At 38.3% G+C, this 19,084-nt stretch overlaps 2 protein-coding genes across 2 annotated transcripts in view; both read left to right on the plus strand.

The window, feature by feature from the left end:
- The window catches only part of cdh12a (cadherin 12, type 2a (N-cadherin 2)), a 64,886-nt gene extending 55,811 nt beyond the window's left edge, over positions 1-9,075 (plus strand). The window contains exon 13 of the mRNA XM_047588446.1: positions 8,194-9,075. Coding sequence (XP_047444402.1) covers positions 8,194-8,807 — 614 coding nt within the window. The 3' untranslated portion in view covers positions 8,808-9,075. The remainder of the gene's footprint in view (positions 1-8,193) is intronic.
- A 3,780-nt stretch (positions 9,076-12,855) lies between these two features.
- Positions 12,856-19,084, plus strand: part of LOC125011350 (cadherin-18-like) — a 113,602-nt gene continuing 107,373 nt past the window's right edge. Inside the window, exon 1 of the mRNA XM_047590521.1 lies at positions 12,856-12,968. The gene's annotated coding sequence lies outside the window, so the exon portion shown is untranslated. The remainder of the gene's footprint in view (positions 12,969-19,084) is intronic.

The raw sequence follows: 19,084 nt of genomic DNA on the forward strand, positions 1-19,084 counted from the left end.
TAAAAAAGTTTCAAACATTGGTCTCACCTAACGGCCATTAACGCAGATGCTGCTAGAGACGCAATGCATGATGGGATTTCCACCACCCATTGAGTGACCATCACACGGTGACTACTTTTCACAATGCTTTATGGGAAATTTTGACTGCCAATGTAGGGCATAGAATTTGACCACTAAGATTTCGGACACTACAAAATAGGTTAGGGGGTGATTTCAGACACAGCCATTGTTTTTACAGTTTTATTAATAAAACAATGGCTTGATTTGGAAAGTTTGTGGGGTCATATCCACAACTGCTATTGTGTTAACCTTATAGAAGCCAGTCTTCAAGGTTTTCCAGCGGTTCTGAATTTGTTCCACGCTTCAGTCTGTCCTGGCTTCGATTCATTTTTGATGGGCATTTTTAAACAGTTAGATATCTCTATTTTTTTCTGCCGTCTAGGCATGCAATAATGTCTGATTATTTCGGAGTTGTTATTAAAAACAAGCTCAGTTGAGGAAACTTTACACGAACATCACTGCGCATTTACATCAAGACAGAGCATGCGCAGAGAGAATGGAGCCTGACTTCATTGCGATTCACCATTTACATGACTTTCGATCGTTTTGGGAGCAGGACTATTCTACCCTTGTGAAACTGAATCAAGTTTCATTCAATTTGGGTTAGTTTATTCTGATTGAGGCGTTTATAGGGAGCATTTTCATTTGATTTGGGCTTCTAAATTGATTGTAATCAGAATATAAGGCTCCCTGTAAACCCAGCTACTGTTGTTTTTGTTGGTGTGTTGTGTTGATGTCTGTGTATGTTTGTGTTCAAGCTACTGGACACTTAAATTTCCCCAGGGGATAAATAAAGTATTTTTCTATTCTATTCTATTCTATTCTATTCTATTCTATTCTATTCTATTCTATTCTATTCTACTTCATCTTAGATGATTATCAAATCACATGTCTCAGAAGAGACATTTAAATTTTCTGTGAATCTGAATGAAATGTGTTATTCCAGTCTCATTATTTTGTAGCCAAAAAAGGCAGTTAATCATCAATCGAACATACAAATACATCACCAGTAATGATGAAAATAATTGTTGGGAGTTGTTACCTATACCCCGTTCACAGTGAGCTGCTTATATTTACCTTGGTTGTGGTTTAAGAGTCAGCCCTATTCCTGATCTTTACTTGGCTTGTGAGGTACAGGATGATTGTTTCTCAGGACAAAGAGTAGCTTTCTTCTTCATACATCCTGCAGTAATTTACCAAGACAACAACCCCGCCTCCTACAACTCTTCTTTCAATACTGAATAAATCCTATTAATACTAACTTGCAGTACGAGAGAATACTACTGCTGATCTTGCTGAAATTATTTAAACATACATTTTCTGATTTAGTTACTCTTCTGCTACTTCACAGACTGATTAAAAACTGCTTTCTGGAGCCACGCTCATTCCTTCTCACAGTGCTTGTAAAGTCGTCATTCCTCTAGTAGCAAGCAGTTCACCTGAGAGGCTCTGGTAGACACATTTCTATTTTCTATGTCTTCACTTGGAATGAAAAAGATGCTGAAACTTCTTTGTACCTAAGTACAAGCTGTCCCCATTAACCTAGCCCCCCTATGACCTTGTTTAGTTTCAATAGCACATACCCCAGGGGGATGTTGTTTTTCTCTGTGTGCTGATCTGCTCCAAAGATCAGACAATTGGTTTCTTAATGGAGTGGGGGTGGGGAAGTTACCATATAAGGACCTTATAATGCTGCATGCAGTGTTCCCAATGAGGACTTTCAAGATATGTGGGTGGAAAAGATCATATATTGATCATGAGATATTGGATTATTCGGTTTCTGTACTTCCGTACTTGTTTATTACTGTAAGGCTACAGTATGGGCGATTTCTTTAAAGACCTGATCAATGTACTGACAATTGTTGTTAGCTAACATTTAACTTGTGTTGCATTGATTAAAAGACAAGCAGATACATACTATATATTAGTCAAGAACTACTATACGCCATAATGTGTCCCACAACAGGACTGTAGTCGACCACAGTTTGGCTAGGCTACCAAAGGGTTCTGAATAGAAATGATTGTTGAAGTCTGCACTGTTGAGGATGGTGGTAGCATGGCACACATTCCACCCCCGCCCACCAAAGTCAATTCTATGTGCATTGCAACAACTAAAAAAGGTAGTCAATCACACTCTTGCTCATGCTCACAGTTGAGGCTCATGAGATGTTGCTCTGAACAGGCATGGACAGGAGAAAACTGGCAACAAAAACCAGCCTGGGAGTTTCTTGTCAAGCAGAACAAATTTGATCCAATGCAAAATGTCACAGAATTTGAGTTTTAGGATTTTAAGGGAAAGAAATGACGGAAATCTGTTATTAGTTCAAACTCTGCTGAGGATTTGCTACTCTCACTGCCAGTTTCCGTGCTTCCAGCTGTCTAATAGTATTGTTGTGTATTCAAGTGTGGCATAGCAGTGGTGGAATCAGCCAGGCATAAGGGGCCTCACAGGGCAGTTTAAAACCATTGATTGCCTGGTTAAAGCAATGCCTTTGTTTTCCTGCTCCTATTGATTATATAGCAGTAGACAGGACAAACAGTGTACAAAGAAATTTGCTTGCTTGTTATCAGAAACGGAACAGACAATGGTGGTGGTTGGGGGGGGGGGGAGGGGGGGGGGGGCAATTAAAAGTAGCATCAAAGAGGCACATACATGAACAGCATATATTTTAACACACAGCTATGTGTATAACATGGTAGTTATCTCTAAATGTAGCATGAGAGTTTTAGAAACATGAGACTTTCACAGATAATATATAAAAGTTTTAGTTATTGCTTAGTGTATTTTTTGTGGTGGTCAAAGAGTTCTCTATTGGTACTCAGAGCACTTTACAGTTACAATCTACCCATTGGTTCACACAAGCGGTGCACACTCACACATCAAGTACAAGTGTGTTGCTCAAGGACACTCCAGCATGTGATCCATGTACCGGGGATTAAACCTCTAATCCCCTGGTTCATTGATATCCCGCTCTGTCTAACTGAGTCTTAGCTGCCCATTAGTGTTTCCTGGATAGCTCTAAATATTGTGTTACCACCAGCCAGTCTGATGTGCCTCTGAAGGAAATTCACAATACTTTGTGGTTCCATTTTGGGGACATATTTTTATTATTACTATTTAAGATGCAATTTCTATTGAAATATTTATGAAACCATAACTTACATACTTGAATACGCTCCACCCCTGTATCCGAATCTGTTTTGTCGCTTCTACGCTTCTGTTTAGTTTTATGTGATTGTTTTGTATTGTATGGATGTTTCTTATGTCTTTTGTCTCACCCTCCTTTTATCACATTTTCACTAATAAAGGTTAAAATAAAAATTTAGAAGCTGTGATTCACTGGCCAGGGTATACTCTGCCTTTTTACCCAGTGTCAGCAGGGTCTGACCCCAGCCCCCCAGCAACTTTCTAAAAGTTGAAAGGGTATAGATATTTTCTTACATAATCTGTTTTTGTAGCTGTTTGTGCAAGGTGAATTCCTCAGCCAAAGTGCAGAAAAACTCTTGGAAACCAGAAAAAAAAAAAAAAAAAAGGCATCTTAGAAGGTTGTTGGAATGTAAAAAATGACAGGGTGGCTCGGTCTCAGTAGGTAAGTTGTCTATGCTGAGACATTCCCCAGGACATCGATCACATGTCAAGACATTGAACCCAGAGATGCTCCCAATGCTTGGCACTGGTGTGTCAATGTGTGTGCGCTTGTGTGAATTATTCTAAGTCATTGAAACTGTAGAATTTTGAGGACCCTACATAAATACAAACTGTTTTTCAGACATATCTGCATTGAGTGCTTACTTTGTGAGTCTTAAAATTAAGTTACAATCTGTGCTTGTTTCAGAGACCTTATGTTTAGAGGTTACAAAGAGTTTGCTCACAGCGCAACAGAACTAAAAGAGCATCCATCAGCTTTTGGAAGTAATTTTCTATTGAGCAACTGAAATATTCCAGGAAAGTGCAAGATGACGATGACAATCATCTGATTCATAAACTGCACATATTCCTCATCATCAGCAATACAGATGGGCTCTTAGAAGGGGGCTGGATCTTGTGGATTCATTCCTTTCAAAAACCGTTGAAAAGACTGACTTGTTTTTTTGATATTTATTTATTTTCAGATGCTATCCTGGGGGGTAATTTTTTTCATCCTGGAAATAATTACTGGAAGGAATGGTTTGAATCAGAATCGTACAAACTTAAGCATCCTACCAATATCCTGTCAGTGGAGGGATATGTGAATGGTTATGATATTGATTCAAGATAGATCATTTCTTTAGATCATTTATCATTTATCCCATGGGAAATTCAGTAAAAACATTCGCAAAAAAACTACTCTACAGGCAGCTATAGTCCACTATACCACTCTACCACCAGCGTTTCACAAGTGCGACTTGGTTCCAAAGGTTTTTCTTTTTTTTTTTGAGAGCCAGTCAATGGCCTCAGCACCACAATTATTGGATATTTGTTTGTAGGGAAATTGTCTTCAAAACCCCAAATCCTGCTCTAAACTAAACAGCTGCAGTGGCAGCTATAGGCAGTGTTATAGGCTGCAGTGCCTAATAACTGTGCAAAAAGTCACATACACGCACACTGCTGCCATTGTGTCTAGACTGAGGTACTTAAATAGTCATAAGTTACTTAGTCACCAACCTTAAGCATTCCCCATGCCTGTGAAATGGCTGCTGAAGGAACGCTAACCCACCCCTTGTTTCAGACTGAGATTATATGATCTATTTTTTATATTTATATATATATATACATTTTAAATAATATATTTATTACCTTTAAACACCTGACATCAACCTGCTACCGGAGATTGCTGCCAAACAAAATTACATTGTCAAAGTTCTTCTTCTGTTTTTATACATTAATGGACTGTTTGTGATGTTTCACTGTCATATGACATATTTTTATATTTAGTAGAACGCCATATGTACTGTATATATTAAAATATTTCAAACAGCTTAAATAGCTAAAATCTTATTTGTGTCGCATGTTGAATTGCCATGCGTAAATGCAGGCATGCTTCATGAACCAGGCTGCTTACTGATATTGAATAAGCCAAGTTTTGTGAATTAATCCACAACACTGTGTGTTGTGCTGCATTTATCTGCAGTCTCTGAAGCAGCCTTCTGTTCTCACTAATCCATTTGTGTGCCTTTACTTTTGTGGCCGCTTCAGAAACCGATGAGGGACACAATACACAGAAACTGGTTTGTGTTGTCCTGTGAGGGAAACAGAAAGTTGTGCAAAGCAAAGCACAACTGTACAGTTGCCCCAATTAACTATGAGAAGTTACAGGCAAACATAGCTGGTTATTATTTTGAGCTGTAGGACTCACTGTCAGAAATAAATTATGACATCATAAGGCTTCTACCTCCCATGTGTCCTGTAAAATCAATTGAGCGCAAATTGTTGAAGGAGACCACTGTATCCCAGATAATAAGTGCTTTAGTCCTCCCTATTCTCATTATTGATTTTGGAGCCACAATATAATTTTAATGAACCATTAAAGCAGCACTAATTCATAATTTTATGGTAAATCTAGATCAGCTGACTGTGTGCAATGTGTAAGAGGTCAGTGAAGCTGTAGAGAATTCTTCAAACACCCAGGTACCATACTTGTCCTCACTGTTATGGGTTTATGTTACCACACAAAGGCACAATATAGATGGTCCATATGTATATCTGTGTCCCCATAAATGCTAGAGCAAAACTGTAACATGTACAATGCCAGTGGTGCTGCACAGTAAAAGAGTTTGCATTGAGAGACGTGTAAACAGCAGCACTTCAGAAGATATTAGTGTGAGTAGGCTACCATGAATGTCCTGTGTCTGTAAGATGAATTGAGACCTTGCGGGAGCAGCAGAAATTCCTTCTCCTCACTATGTTCAAAGCTGCTTCCTCTTGATTTAGGCAGTTTGTGTCCTTCTCTGATTTCAGGTGAAAACAGAACAAAAAACTCAACTTTTTGTTTTCCCGCTGCATGTTGGAACATTTCCTTTAAAGTTGATATTTTTAGGATATAGTGCAGTTGTTAGCTTGTCTATCTTCATTCATTACTAAAATCCCATCGCAGTTTTAGACAGTTATTGGTCACTACAGTTATCCCTGTCATCCATATGGAAAAATGCTTTCATGGTATCACTACCCTATAAATACAGAGTGCACTAGAGTGCAGTGTGAAGCAAATGGATTGTCTGTATTCATCGCCTCTATTGTAGAATGTAACGTTATAACACAACATCTGAATCAAGTAAAAGTAAATTTACCAAACCTTCATTGTACCTTTTCAGATTTGTGATAGGCGCAGAACTAAGAATTAGAGTTTTAGTTTTTAGTTCTACAAGTCCCTGCAGCCGTAATAATTTTAGGTGCTAAGTTCTTTAAATATTCACACATGCATTGATTAATTGTCACATTGGTCCTGGTCATTTTACCTCCAAAATGCAGTGACTATACTGAAAATGAATAAAATGTCCATGATCACAGATACTGATAATGCACTGTAAATTATATGTAATCTGAAAGAATGAAAGCATTCAACTGAGAGCAGGAGAATAAATTAGCCTTTAGTAATATTTACATCAGACTAACCAGTAGGATCATTATGACTGAGAAGTGGATATGTGCAGCAAACTCAGCTGGTGCTAATTCATGCAAATTGCATCTGAAAATTAAAAAGAATAATCATACTTTGTGGTGTTTTATTCAGTGTGTTTTTTTTTTGTTGTTGTTTTTTTAAATAAATGATTAATCTTAACACTGGACTTTAGATTGTATGTGAAGTTGCAGTGTCACTTATATTGGTATCTAGCTACGAAATATCAAATTGCATCCACATGACTACCTCTTGCATCATCCTCTAAATATTAGAGAAGATTTACCATGGCTACTAAAAACACAGTGGAACAAAAACATACAACAGTCATTATATCCAGATGATTATACAATACTGAAAACACCTACACTACCAGTCAAAAGTCTCGACGCACGTTCTCATTAAATTCAATGAGAAGGTGTGTCCAAATTTTTGACTGGAAGTGTAAATCCCACACACTGGACCAATATGATATTTTATGTCATCAGTTTGCTGTGGTCACATCAGCATCAGCTTCATTGAACTTGTAGTTGAGACGCAGACACACAGATATATTTGCATCATTATATTAGAACACTGCTTAAAAGACTTGGCAGCTTTAAATTGATGTTTGTACCTGTAACAAGTAGTGTCAGGGCCTCACAGAGCTCTGATCTTAACATCACGGAGTCACTGGAGAGTTACACAAATAGACTAAAGACTATGAGACAGCCTAAAGCCAAAAAATATCTGTGGTATTTTCTCCTAGAGGCTGAACACCTGCTAAGTAACCTGAAAAAACTGTGCGCAAGTGTAATGAGGAGAACTGGTGCTGTTCTCAAACCAAATATAGAGTTTATTTAGGTTTTTGCTCTTTCCTGCACTTTATATTGTGTCTGTGTGTGTGTGTATTCAGTGAATACAAATGTAAATCTAACTTTACTGTTTTTTGAACCAAAAACACTACAAGAGCCCTATTCATTATCAGAGATTAGATAAAAGTTTCAGTACTTTTCACCTATTCACATAATCACACTACAGTGGCAACATTGCTTTTGCACATAGCTTGCACATAGTTGTGATACTTGTGATAGTCACTGTAAATTTCCTGACTGTTACTTAACTTTACCCTCATATCAAACTCTGCTGGCATCTCTAAATACCATAATGCAAAGGCAGCTCCAAAATTTGTCCCAAAATCCCTGTGTGTGTTTTCTGAAATGCACTGATTTGCTGTAACAACAACATAAGTACTGTAGTGAAGGTGGCCCCATTTAAACATCTCAATAGTTGGAAAGTGGTAAATATTGCTCTAACCAGTATAAAGGACAGGGACTTCAAGGCTTAAAATGTACACAGGAATACATCACTTTATTAAGTCACACTATTTCAAAAACACACATGTGAGTAAAAAAAAAAATCATGGCCCCTTTCTTTCGCTAAATTTGACCTTGGAGTACCTCTTTAAAGGATCCAAGGCTTTGTAGTCAAAATACTGACAAATAAATACAGCAATAGATAAATAAACCCATCACTTCATTCTCTTTCTGTCTTGCAGTCATGTCAGCATTATACATGGGTCAGAGGCATCACAAAGAGAAAGAGACTCTGATGACATCAAAAGAGGACATCCGTGATAACGTCATTCACTACGATGATGAGGGCGGTGGTGAAGCTGACACTCATGCATTCGACATGGGCACTCTGCGCAACACACACTCCCAGCGGACCAGTTCTCAGAGCAGCATGTCCAAAAAGGACAAAAATGGCTACGGCGATGGGGTCCTGCTGCATCTCAGCAATCGTTGTGACGGCATTCGGTCGCCTGACATCCATCGGCAAACAGCTAGTGTCATCACCACTGTGAACAACAACAATTCACTTTCTGCCCATGGGAGAGTGACTGAAGGTGATGCTGAAATGATCAGGGAGTTCATCGAACAGCGACTGGAGGAGAGCCAACAGGGTTACAGGGCCCCACCCTACGACTCTTTGGCGACTTACGCTTATGAGGGTGAAGGCTCAGTGGCTGGCTCCCTCAGCTCTATAGAAGAGTCGTTTGTAATCGATGACTCAGGGGATTTTAGCTCCCTTGGTGACTGGGGACACCCGTTCAAAACACTGGCTACCATCCTTGACAAACAGCCGCCTGCTCTGCCTGAGGAGAGCTAAGAGGAAGTTGGACTGTAGGCACCCATGTTGGGATCACTTTTCTAGAATATTTTTTTTTTACTCTGACAGGCACTCATTAGAATAATATGAGGACCCTTTAGAAAGTTGCTTGTGTGTGGTAGAGGTGTGGAGTGGTCAACTAGAAAGCCAGAAATCTTGCTACAGGTGCGTGAAAAGTAAACTTGATAGCTCCTCAAAGTGCCTGAGGTACTACTAAATGTTTACATGTATTATAATTCATGTTAATTAATAAAATCTCTTCAACAGATGGTTTTCCTTGAAATGCCTTTATATGCTTGTTGTTATCAGAATTCTCACAATTGTTATCCACCAATAAACACTGGCCATGCACCACAGAATCAAGACGACTATCAAATTTTCAGTCATTTTGGAGACAAGGCATATGATTCCTCATGTTGAGTAAAATTTTGCCTCAGGTTCTGGTCCTGGACCTTGCATTCATATGGACGTTATTTAAACATGTATCACCCACCTAGACCAGACCTAGTGTGTGCCTGTGTCAGGCAGCAGCTATAGCCAGCTGGATGCAGTCTGACACAGACACACACAAAACAACTCAAAAAAATGTGGCCTCCAAATTCACTACATTCCAGTATCTGTGTGATGATCCACAGAGGCCCCTCCCTGTACCCATAGGACGCAAAGACCCATTTTCTGTATCTACTATGGCCAAACCCATCGTGATATCACACATTAGATTTCTGAAGAGCAAAATGTAGCCCTAAGTGGTTGCCATGTTGGTTGTCACACTAGAACAGTCCGAAATGGGCATCGGGTTGTGTTTGGAAAGACTGAAGGAAGCCTGGTTGGTGAAACCCGCCCACCCAAATCCACAGTACCATGTTAGCTCAGGCTAATAGCTATCCAAGGTGCTAGCACTCGGCTAACATGTTGGCCTCACTCCTGGTTTGAATCTACTTGTTGTGATAACATTACAAGCCTTGTTTGACTACATTTTTACTTTTACATTTCATTATTATTATTATTATTATTATTATTATTATTATTATTATTATTATTATTATTATTATTATTATTATTACCTTAGATAGTCATCATTTTATGTCTTAAATTAAAAGCAAACTAACGAAAAAAACAACTCGTAGTTATGGGTCACATTTTATTAAGCACTCATGGGGTCTTTTGTGCTGACTGTGACAAGCAAATACTTTACTAATACATGTAAATTAATCATACATTATAATAATTCTGATAGCAAAAATGTCTAAAGTCAAAATAAATATCTATAAAATATTTTTTTTATTTTTTTATTATAACTGATCACAGCTTAACACTTCATACCAAACCTAACCAAGTCTGTCATTAACATACCGTTACCGTACCACTGATCATATGGAAAGGTTTGTTTGTTCATAAAAAATGTGCAGAACTCCCACAAGAACCTAGATATTATGTTGAGGCTAAGAACAGTTAAAGAGTTGGGAAACCATTTTCTTTGTCCCTCGGAAACTGCCAAATCATTACCGGTCTATGTGCATCACATCCATCTTCTCCCCCGCAACCTCTGAGATGGAAAATAGATTTTGTTGATTGCTACAGAGTAACTGATCACCTCAGACAGTGAGGATGACCTTCACTCTATCGAGGCTTGATCTCAGCTGTGACAATGGATAACAACTGCTTGACAGGGTCAATTCACCGGCGGGTTCATTTTGATCTAGAAGGTAAATTACACCAGCACTATGATCGCTCCAATCAGAACATGTCTGGATGAGGAAATAATTCATATATGGGGTGTGAAATGCCTTTGGATTTATATCAAAAATGGGAAATCTATTTAGCAGCGGACTTCATTTAGGATCACGGGATGCACATGGCACTCAGCTGCACTTTGATAAAAAGGTGGAGGATGAAGCAAAACCTCACATCACATTGGCATCACACGGGGAAGGACAAATCCAATATATTAAACCATAATGAGCAATTGTTCACTGATGCTGATATATGGTAACACATAAAAGAAAGGTACTAAGGTAAGAGGTACTATATACAAAATTAGCTCACCTTTATATGAACTCCAAATCTTTCAAAATACAAGCAGCACAACAAAGAAGCTCCAGTCAGTCTGACGAGACAACTTGGGTCAAAGTGAATTTGATGGGTTAGTCTTTAACAAAACACCTGTTTGGTTTTCAAGTCTAACAAGGTTGTATTCCAGTCAGCTGCAACATTTGATGGCATTAGCTTATTAGAGGACACCTCACAGGCCAGTTTAAATGTATTGATTATCTGGTTAAAAATCAGCTGCCTTTATATTCTTTCCTGCTTTCATTGATCACGTAGCAGAGGACATATGAATCTGCTTCTTATCCAGAGAGAATGATCAAATCCTGTCTTTTCTTTGTTCTGCTTTTTTTTATCTGTTCTATTCAGTTCCCTTGCAGCTGTTGTGTGTCTGCTCAAATAAGGACACATCACTTCTCTGGGTCTACAGCATGTTCGTACTGCTGCTGTTTGTGAATACACAGTCTTTACTGCAGATGCTTAACCACACACCCAGCTGCTGCCATGCAGCATCTCAAGTTCACTGTTCCAGTGAATCATCCAAGTTGCGTACAGTTTACGTACAGAAGCTTAATGCAGAGGTAAGATTATTAAAGACACACTGGTAGTTAAGATTCACTTCACTGTGTGATTGAAAGGGGCAATGTTTTACATAAAGGAGTAGGGGAGCTTGTTAGGAGACGGGTGGAAGAAGTAGACTGAAGGAATATAGGCCAGTGACCAATGGATGAATAGTATGTAGGACACATGCAAAGATGATAGTGCCTGCGAGACAAAGAGGAAAAGAAAGGAAGGGAGAAGAGATCAACAATTAATCAACACTGAAAAAAGGATAAACAGTCAGAATCAGAACACTTTAGTAATTTCATTTCATCTTCTACTACCACTTATCCTCACTAGGGTCATGAGGGTTGCTGGAGCCTATCCCAGCTTATTTATCCATTACAGAAAATAGTTTTGTTGCTGTTGCTCCTATAAAGTTACAATTCCAAGGTGTCAGACTCAAATACAAATAGGATAAAGTAATATAAGAATGGAAATGGTTAAATTTCCATTCAGAATAAGAATATACAATACATAAATACAAAGAATAAAAAAATAACATGTAAGATTCCTAAAAAACAATATTGCACAACAACACACAGGGTAGAATGAGTGTGTTCCTGAAAATACTCTTCAGACAGGCCAAACACACCACAGAACGCCATCAACCTTTATAATTCCTCCCGAGTGTTCAGACTTTCTAAGTTATTGTAACCATTTACCTCTGTTATACTGTGATCACTTAAATTGTGTGGGAGGAGTTGTCCAGGATAGTCTTCGATTTTGCCAGCATCCTCCTCTCTGACACTGTGTTCAAAGAGCCCAGCTTCATTCCTACATCACTGGCATTGTGGATCAGTTTGCAGAGTGTGTCTGCATCCGCCACTCTCAGCCTTCTGCCCCAGCATGCAGCAGGATACAGGAGTGCACTGGCCACCACAGACCAGTCTAATCAGACCAGTCTAATCAGACCTGCCCAAGATCCAAACCAGCCTAGTGTGCTCTCTGTAATCCCAAAGACATGCCCAAAGCTCTCCCAAATACATTACTAAGACTTAACTGGACAAGTGCAGAGATACATCTACTGTCAAGGGCAATGAGAATACCCATCACTAATCACTGATGACTTTCACTAGTGCTTTTTCAGCAATATAATGTGCCCTAAATTTTAACTGAAAATCATTCCTGCTTAAATGGTTACATAACTGATTTACAACAGCTTTAAAAAGTAGAAATACAGTGAAAGCTGGATATAGCTAAAACACTTGAATGAATGAGTGACTTTTTAAGAAGATTACTTATAGCAACCCTAAAACCATGCGCCATGCTGTTACTAAAGATAGAATGAACAGATTTAACATGGTTTAACACTCCACTATATGGAGGAAAAGGACCATGTATGAAATTGAAGGACATGGGCAGGCAAGTCACCATGTGGTACATAACTGATGGAGAGTCATGTGGATAGGCTGCACTATCTTGTGGTGCTCTGTGAATATTATTCACCACGAACCTCCATACAGGGAGAGACACAATTCATCAACACCTGTCAAGTTCGTCTTCAGGAATGAGGTCAGTGCATCATCATCCCACAAAAGCTGCAGCGTCCACCTCTTTCTACAACCACCTATGCACCTTGCCCCATTACCCAGGTTTCAGTTTTGATTATATATGTCCTCTGCCTGCTAATCTGGAGCTCATTTACCACCTACAGTTATGTAATTTGAAAGAATAAAAACATTTTGAACACCTGAAATCTTTCTTCTTATCCATTATGAGCTCAAAACGTAGGTAAAAACAATAAGTCAAAGTCCGATCAGCATTGTTATCTAAACTCTGTTTGCTGCTGACAGTTTTGTTAATAATTTAACTTTTTGCCTTTGTCTTCTTCTCGATGCGTTTATTTATTTAAACCCTGTCGGATGGTCTGACTGTTGCTTGTTTTGTGGTGAGTGTAGCTTATTTTTAGTAGTGTCAAACTGTCAGACACATGTGGTGACTACAATGTTATGAACATGATGGGCAAACCTAGAAACTCAGCTGGTAAGACGCAATATATAGCACAATAAAGCAAATGCCAACATAGGAGTTACTGACATTTGCTACTGGTGAGTAGAATGAGCAGAAAAATAACTTCCGTTTTGTGCTTATTATTATTTAACAATTCTTAATAAAAAATCTTGCATATTGACTGCAAATTGCAAAAAAAACTATACATACACAAACTACTTAAGGCTTCTGTCTGATTTTTAGTGGCTATCAGGCAAGAAAGGTTAACTTTCGATTCTTAAATTTACCCATTTCCAGGTAAAGAGTGGGAATACTAGTTAGATGCAATTGCTTATGGAGCTGCCTATAATGTTATGAAGGATTTGTGGCATGCAGATTAAAGAAATGGATAATTATTTGAATTGTTCTTCTTGCAGAATGTTTTATGTTTACTTGAGTAGTGCAGTGCAGCCGTTCTCAAATGAAAGTAAGCATTTTCTTAATTTATGTTTTGCACATTTTTTCTCAAGTTAAACGTTGAGCTCTCTTGGAACCTTTATTGTAGTAAAGGTTCCAATTATGGTAATGTGAACAGACTGCATATGTCTCTCTGGTCTGCCTGATGTTGTTGATGTTTGTTCTGCCTATACAATCCTAAATACAGATTAGGTCAGGAAAATCCTTCCCACTGACTTTCCAGTGCATGTCTAGCTGTGTTAAACCTATGCTAGGTTTTTGTGATTCTTGTAGGGTGTCTGTGTGAAGTATAACTAAAGCAGTTATAGTGGTGTACCTAATAACTACAAAGTACATAATAACCTAAAGCTGTATAGTGTATTAAATTAATATTTTTTTGAAATGAAGAAAATAGTTTAAAAAAAAAAAAGATTTGTATTTCACAACCGGTACATCTAAATTGTTAAACTATAGCTCTATTTAACAGTACATATATATAAACCAGTGCTACAGTTACAGTATAACTATACATGTCAGATACAAAATGTATAGTACATCTAATAAGAGGGAACACCTAATGATTCTCTACTTTCAGCAATGCGACTCATTTGGGTAACATTTCTAAACAGATCATCTTAAAGACTCACAGACCTACATAAGGTTTTCGTTAGCCATGCACTTCATGTTTCTCACATTCTGTCCTCTCCCTTTTTCTCTTTGCCTCCATCTCTTATTATTTGCTCTTCATTTCTTCTCCTCATCACCCTTAACTACCATATCTCAGTTATTTGCCAGCCTCTCTGCTGCTATCAGGGGCAATTCCCTCGCTTTTTCTTCATTAGTCTCCTTCCTCCATTTTTAGCCAGTACTTTCTCCTTCCTCCTGTCATTGATTTTTTTTTTCTTTTTTACTTTTATCTTTTTTTTTATGATGAAGCTGTGAATACTGAAGATTTGATCCTGTCACTGTCTGGGTTACTGTGACCTGCAGTTCTCTGCAGTGTTAAAGGAGTTAAAGCTTTTTGAACATATCTCAAATGGGATCAGACTTCACATCCACTTGATCCACTGCTGTGGCTTACATACAATTAGGGTCAGGCATGGGGTTAATCAACTAGGTCCCCTGTTAAATATTATGTCCATGGTGACAGAAAAAAGATAGCATATAACCTAAGCTAAATCTGACACATTTTTATTTCACAACTTATGCCAGTGGTTCCCAAGTGGAACTACGGGGTGGTGTGGCTTCATCACAGACACACATGTGCTTGTCAACGCATGCACACATGCACACATGCACATCCTACTGGCGGCAAAATCAGAGAGAGAGAAACACAGAGCAACACAGAAGGAGAAAGGGATGGACTGATTTGTGACTAGTATAAAATGGTATAAATCAGATGGCAAGTCTGTTCCAGTGGCAACAAGTGATGGGACCACCACAAAAAACGACAAAAAAGTATAATGAGGTATATGTGTCCCTGGGCTTAACAAACACAATGGAAGGCCCCAGTGTACAGTACCCAAGGCAAATTCATCTAGTTTACTGATATTCACAGTTTCCTCTTTCCAAAGCACTGAGTAACTTGGCTTTGATCAGTTTGATAGAAAGAGTTTGGGATCCATTCACCTAGGCTAACAAGAATAAGAAACTATTTGGTGCAAATTCATGATAATGTCACCAGTGCCAACTCCTATGTTGGCATGTAGTTCTAACATAGCCCCTTTCCTATCAACTCATAATGGTAAACTACAGTTAAGTCCATATATATTGGGAGTCCAAGTTTTGTTATTTTAGCTGTTTACCCAAACTTATTCAAGATACAGTTATATAATCAATATAGACTCTGAGCTGTTTATCTTCTATTTATCTTCTCTAATTATTGAGGATTTTATGATGTGTAAAACAGCACCCCGCTGAATGTTAAGTAGCCAAATACGGTATTGCACTGTTGTCAGGGAAGCCAGACAGAGTTGGTGTCCCTTGGAGAAAAAAAACAAGAATGAGTAACCAATGAGCTGAGGCTGCTGTCATGACACTGCTCACCTGTGATTGGCCAGGACTGTGTAAAAGGAAGCTAGCTTTGGATTCCCTTGGCCTCAGGCCAACGTAGTACAGTCATCATCAAGCCATTGGATGAAACAACGCAAGATTAGCAAGTTTATGTTGATTGTGTTAGCAGAATTAGCAAGCATACTGATGGAGGATTTTTGTGTGAAAAATTGTTTTACAAAAGTGCTTCTGCAGGTTCTTATTACGTTTGTGAATAAATCCTATTTTTATCTGTATCAAATCAGCGCTGTGCATTAAGTTGCGGTTGTGGGCAGTTGAGTAAATAAGTCATTTAAAAGTCAAGTCAAGAGGACAATGCATGTGTAAGTGAAGGCGCAAGAAAATGCATGTGTCAGTTAGGTAACAAGCGTGTCTAAGTCTAATGGCTCATTCTATTACATGAAATGGTGACATACTGCAACATACGCTTTTATGTCTCCCACCCCCTAAAAAGCAGATTAGAGTTTCTGTCTCACTCAGCTTCTTCTTCTTCTTCAAAAAAAAAAAAATAAATAAATAAAAATCTAACTTTAAGGTTAGGGTCAACCCTAACCTTAACCCCAACCACAAAATATCAAAAAAAAAAAAAAAAAAAAAAAAAAAACGCCCAGGTCTGGAATAGCATTTTTGAGCAGATGAAAGTAATATCAAAGTGTATAGGACATACACGTTTTGCTCAGATTGAGCCAAATGCAGTTAAGTGTAATGGATAGTACTTGAACACAAAGTATGTTACAAAACATACTACAAATAAAATCCTGGAGTATTTTTTTAGCCAAAGTGGAATATTTTTAAATTGCAGAGTCAATCACCAGATGTCAACCCCATCAAACTTGCATTTCACTTGCTTAAGACAAAACTCAAAGAGAAGAGAACTTTAACTAAAAGTTGACAGTCTTCATGAGCAATCTCTCTCATCCTCTCGTGTCAAGCTGAGAAAGCGCAGGATAACGTTCAGCCAGAGACTCGTACAGACACTCGTACAGTTTCAGCCTTTAAAGGTTCTTTATTGCCAACAGCCATCAGGCTGCACAGCATCATACCACAAAGTATATCCAGCCCCAAGTGACTGTGATCTGATAAGCTAAGAGAAACCACATAATGCCATCTGCCTCATTGCATGTGTGCTCTTTATACATACTGTGTTTATCACAGCCGCATGTGTTCACTGGAGATATTTTATAATTTCATATTTCTTGTAAATGAATAGGACTTTGTCATATTTACATTGATACTGTATCCCATCCTGATCATCTTAGACTTTTGTGGACTATTAGCTAACAAAACAAAACAAAATCAGTAGAGATATTTTGAAACAACTGCTTAATTGAAGCCATAGGTTACAGGATACTAATGTATGCTTACTAGCCTGAATTTCCCAGGCCCCAGAGTGCTTCTCATTCATTGCATGACGAATCGAGTTGACTACTATTTAGGACCACTTGGGCAGAAGTTGGAGATAAAAGGTTTGGGACCACATCAACCAGAGAATTTAGTAATTTCTCAAGAAAAAAATACAGAGCTGTTCCCCTGTCTTTGGTCCTGAAATTACTGTTTGGCTGTGGTATATTGTGTGTGGTGCCATTGCATATTGATTGCTGTGTATTGGGTGTGCCATGTATTGGGTGTGTGCCATGAGTCACGCTTTGTGTTTTTTATTGTCACTTTATTGTTTTGATCTTGAGTATTTGATACAGTGGGATCTTGAACACTGCCATTTGGTGGTGCTATTGATATGATAATATATCACATCAGATTGGTATTTCTTGTGTGATAGCATTATTCAGCTGCAATTGTGTCATCAGGTGAAATCGTGTCATCACTTGTTTGTTGTCAGGTGCTGTGGTCCCCTCTCTCACTTGCTACTGTGTTTTTGTTGTGATGGTGATTATAATATTTCTGGATTACATTAAACAATTTCCCTGCATGGCCCCATCAGAATGTCAACCCAACCCAAACCAAAATCACATGGGAGTAGCAGACGCAGGTCCATTTCTATGGAGATACATGGGGCCTGACTAATACCTGGAAAACAATCAGTCATAGCAGTAGACTCTTATGTGTAATGGAACACAGTTCACAACTCCAGCTAGTAGCCCGAGCCTTAGTAATGACCTAGCAACGGAGAAACTTTCTAGTCCCGTCAAACCTAATGGAGATCATGGAGTTTCCCAAACTGAGTACTGCGTATATAAAAACTAAACTGCTTTGTTAGTTCAGTCTTGTAGTGACAGTGATATCTGCTGACAAAGAGATTTTTCCATGGGCAGATTGGCCTCCTATCTTCACATTTATTTTGAAGCGCGCACGGTATCAGCTACTAACCGGAACATCAGGTTTTTATCTAACGGAATATTCCTCTTCAGTTCAGATTAGTCCACCTTTAGTCTAAATATACATATTTTCTCTGTGCTCACTGAACTGTTTGATCTCCATGCTGCACACAGATGAGGTACACACCTGTATTAACAATGTGGTCTAACAGCTCCGTAACACACAGAAAATTCATTAAAGAAAGCTGAAATTGGAAATTCAGATGTATTACTTTATTAAAGTTGCCTTCCAGAGGACTTCGTATTCGTATTTGTTTACATGTTCTATATTTTCCGGAGGTGACAATGTGTAGATGGCTGAGCGATATTTTGAGTTTTTTGTCAGGTGTGCTGTCATGCTGATTAAAGCACCTTCTAAACGTCTAGTTGACCAACCAGATTGCTTAACCTACTTGTTGTATAATTTTACTTGAGTAATATTATTCTAAAGTAACAACAGTCTTACTTGAGTAAAGTAACTATTTTGGCTACTCTAAGATTACTCACTTTTGGCAGAAAATAAAAATATAAATGTATTTGTGTTCCATTGACTGTTATTTCTGTGAATATTTAACTTATTTTTGTGGTAGTTAAAGTTTAAAGTACATGAATTTGCCAATTGCTGATTATTATTTTGATTGAATGATTGCATTAATGTTATTTGCTGAATAAATCAGACTTTCGGCTACTCAAAAGTTACACAGTCCTTGAGTAGTTTTTTCACTAAATACTTTAACAGCATCACTCAGCTGACAAAGTGCCAGGTCAAAAAATAAATAAATAAATAAACAAAAAACAAAGGGCCATGTTGCCTCCTCCCCCCACAGCACATGAGCCGTGCCCCCACCCCTCCTTCTTGTTGATTCTAATATACACTAC

The sequence above is a fragment of the Mugil cephalus genome, chromosome 7 (genome assembly GCF_022458985.1).
Source record: "Mugil cephalus isolate CIBA_MC_2020 chromosome 7, CIBA_Mcephalus_1.1, whole genome shotgun sequence".
Lineage (NCBI taxonomy): Eukaryota > Metazoa > Chordata > Actinopteri > Mugiliformes > Mugilidae > Mugil > Mugil cephalus.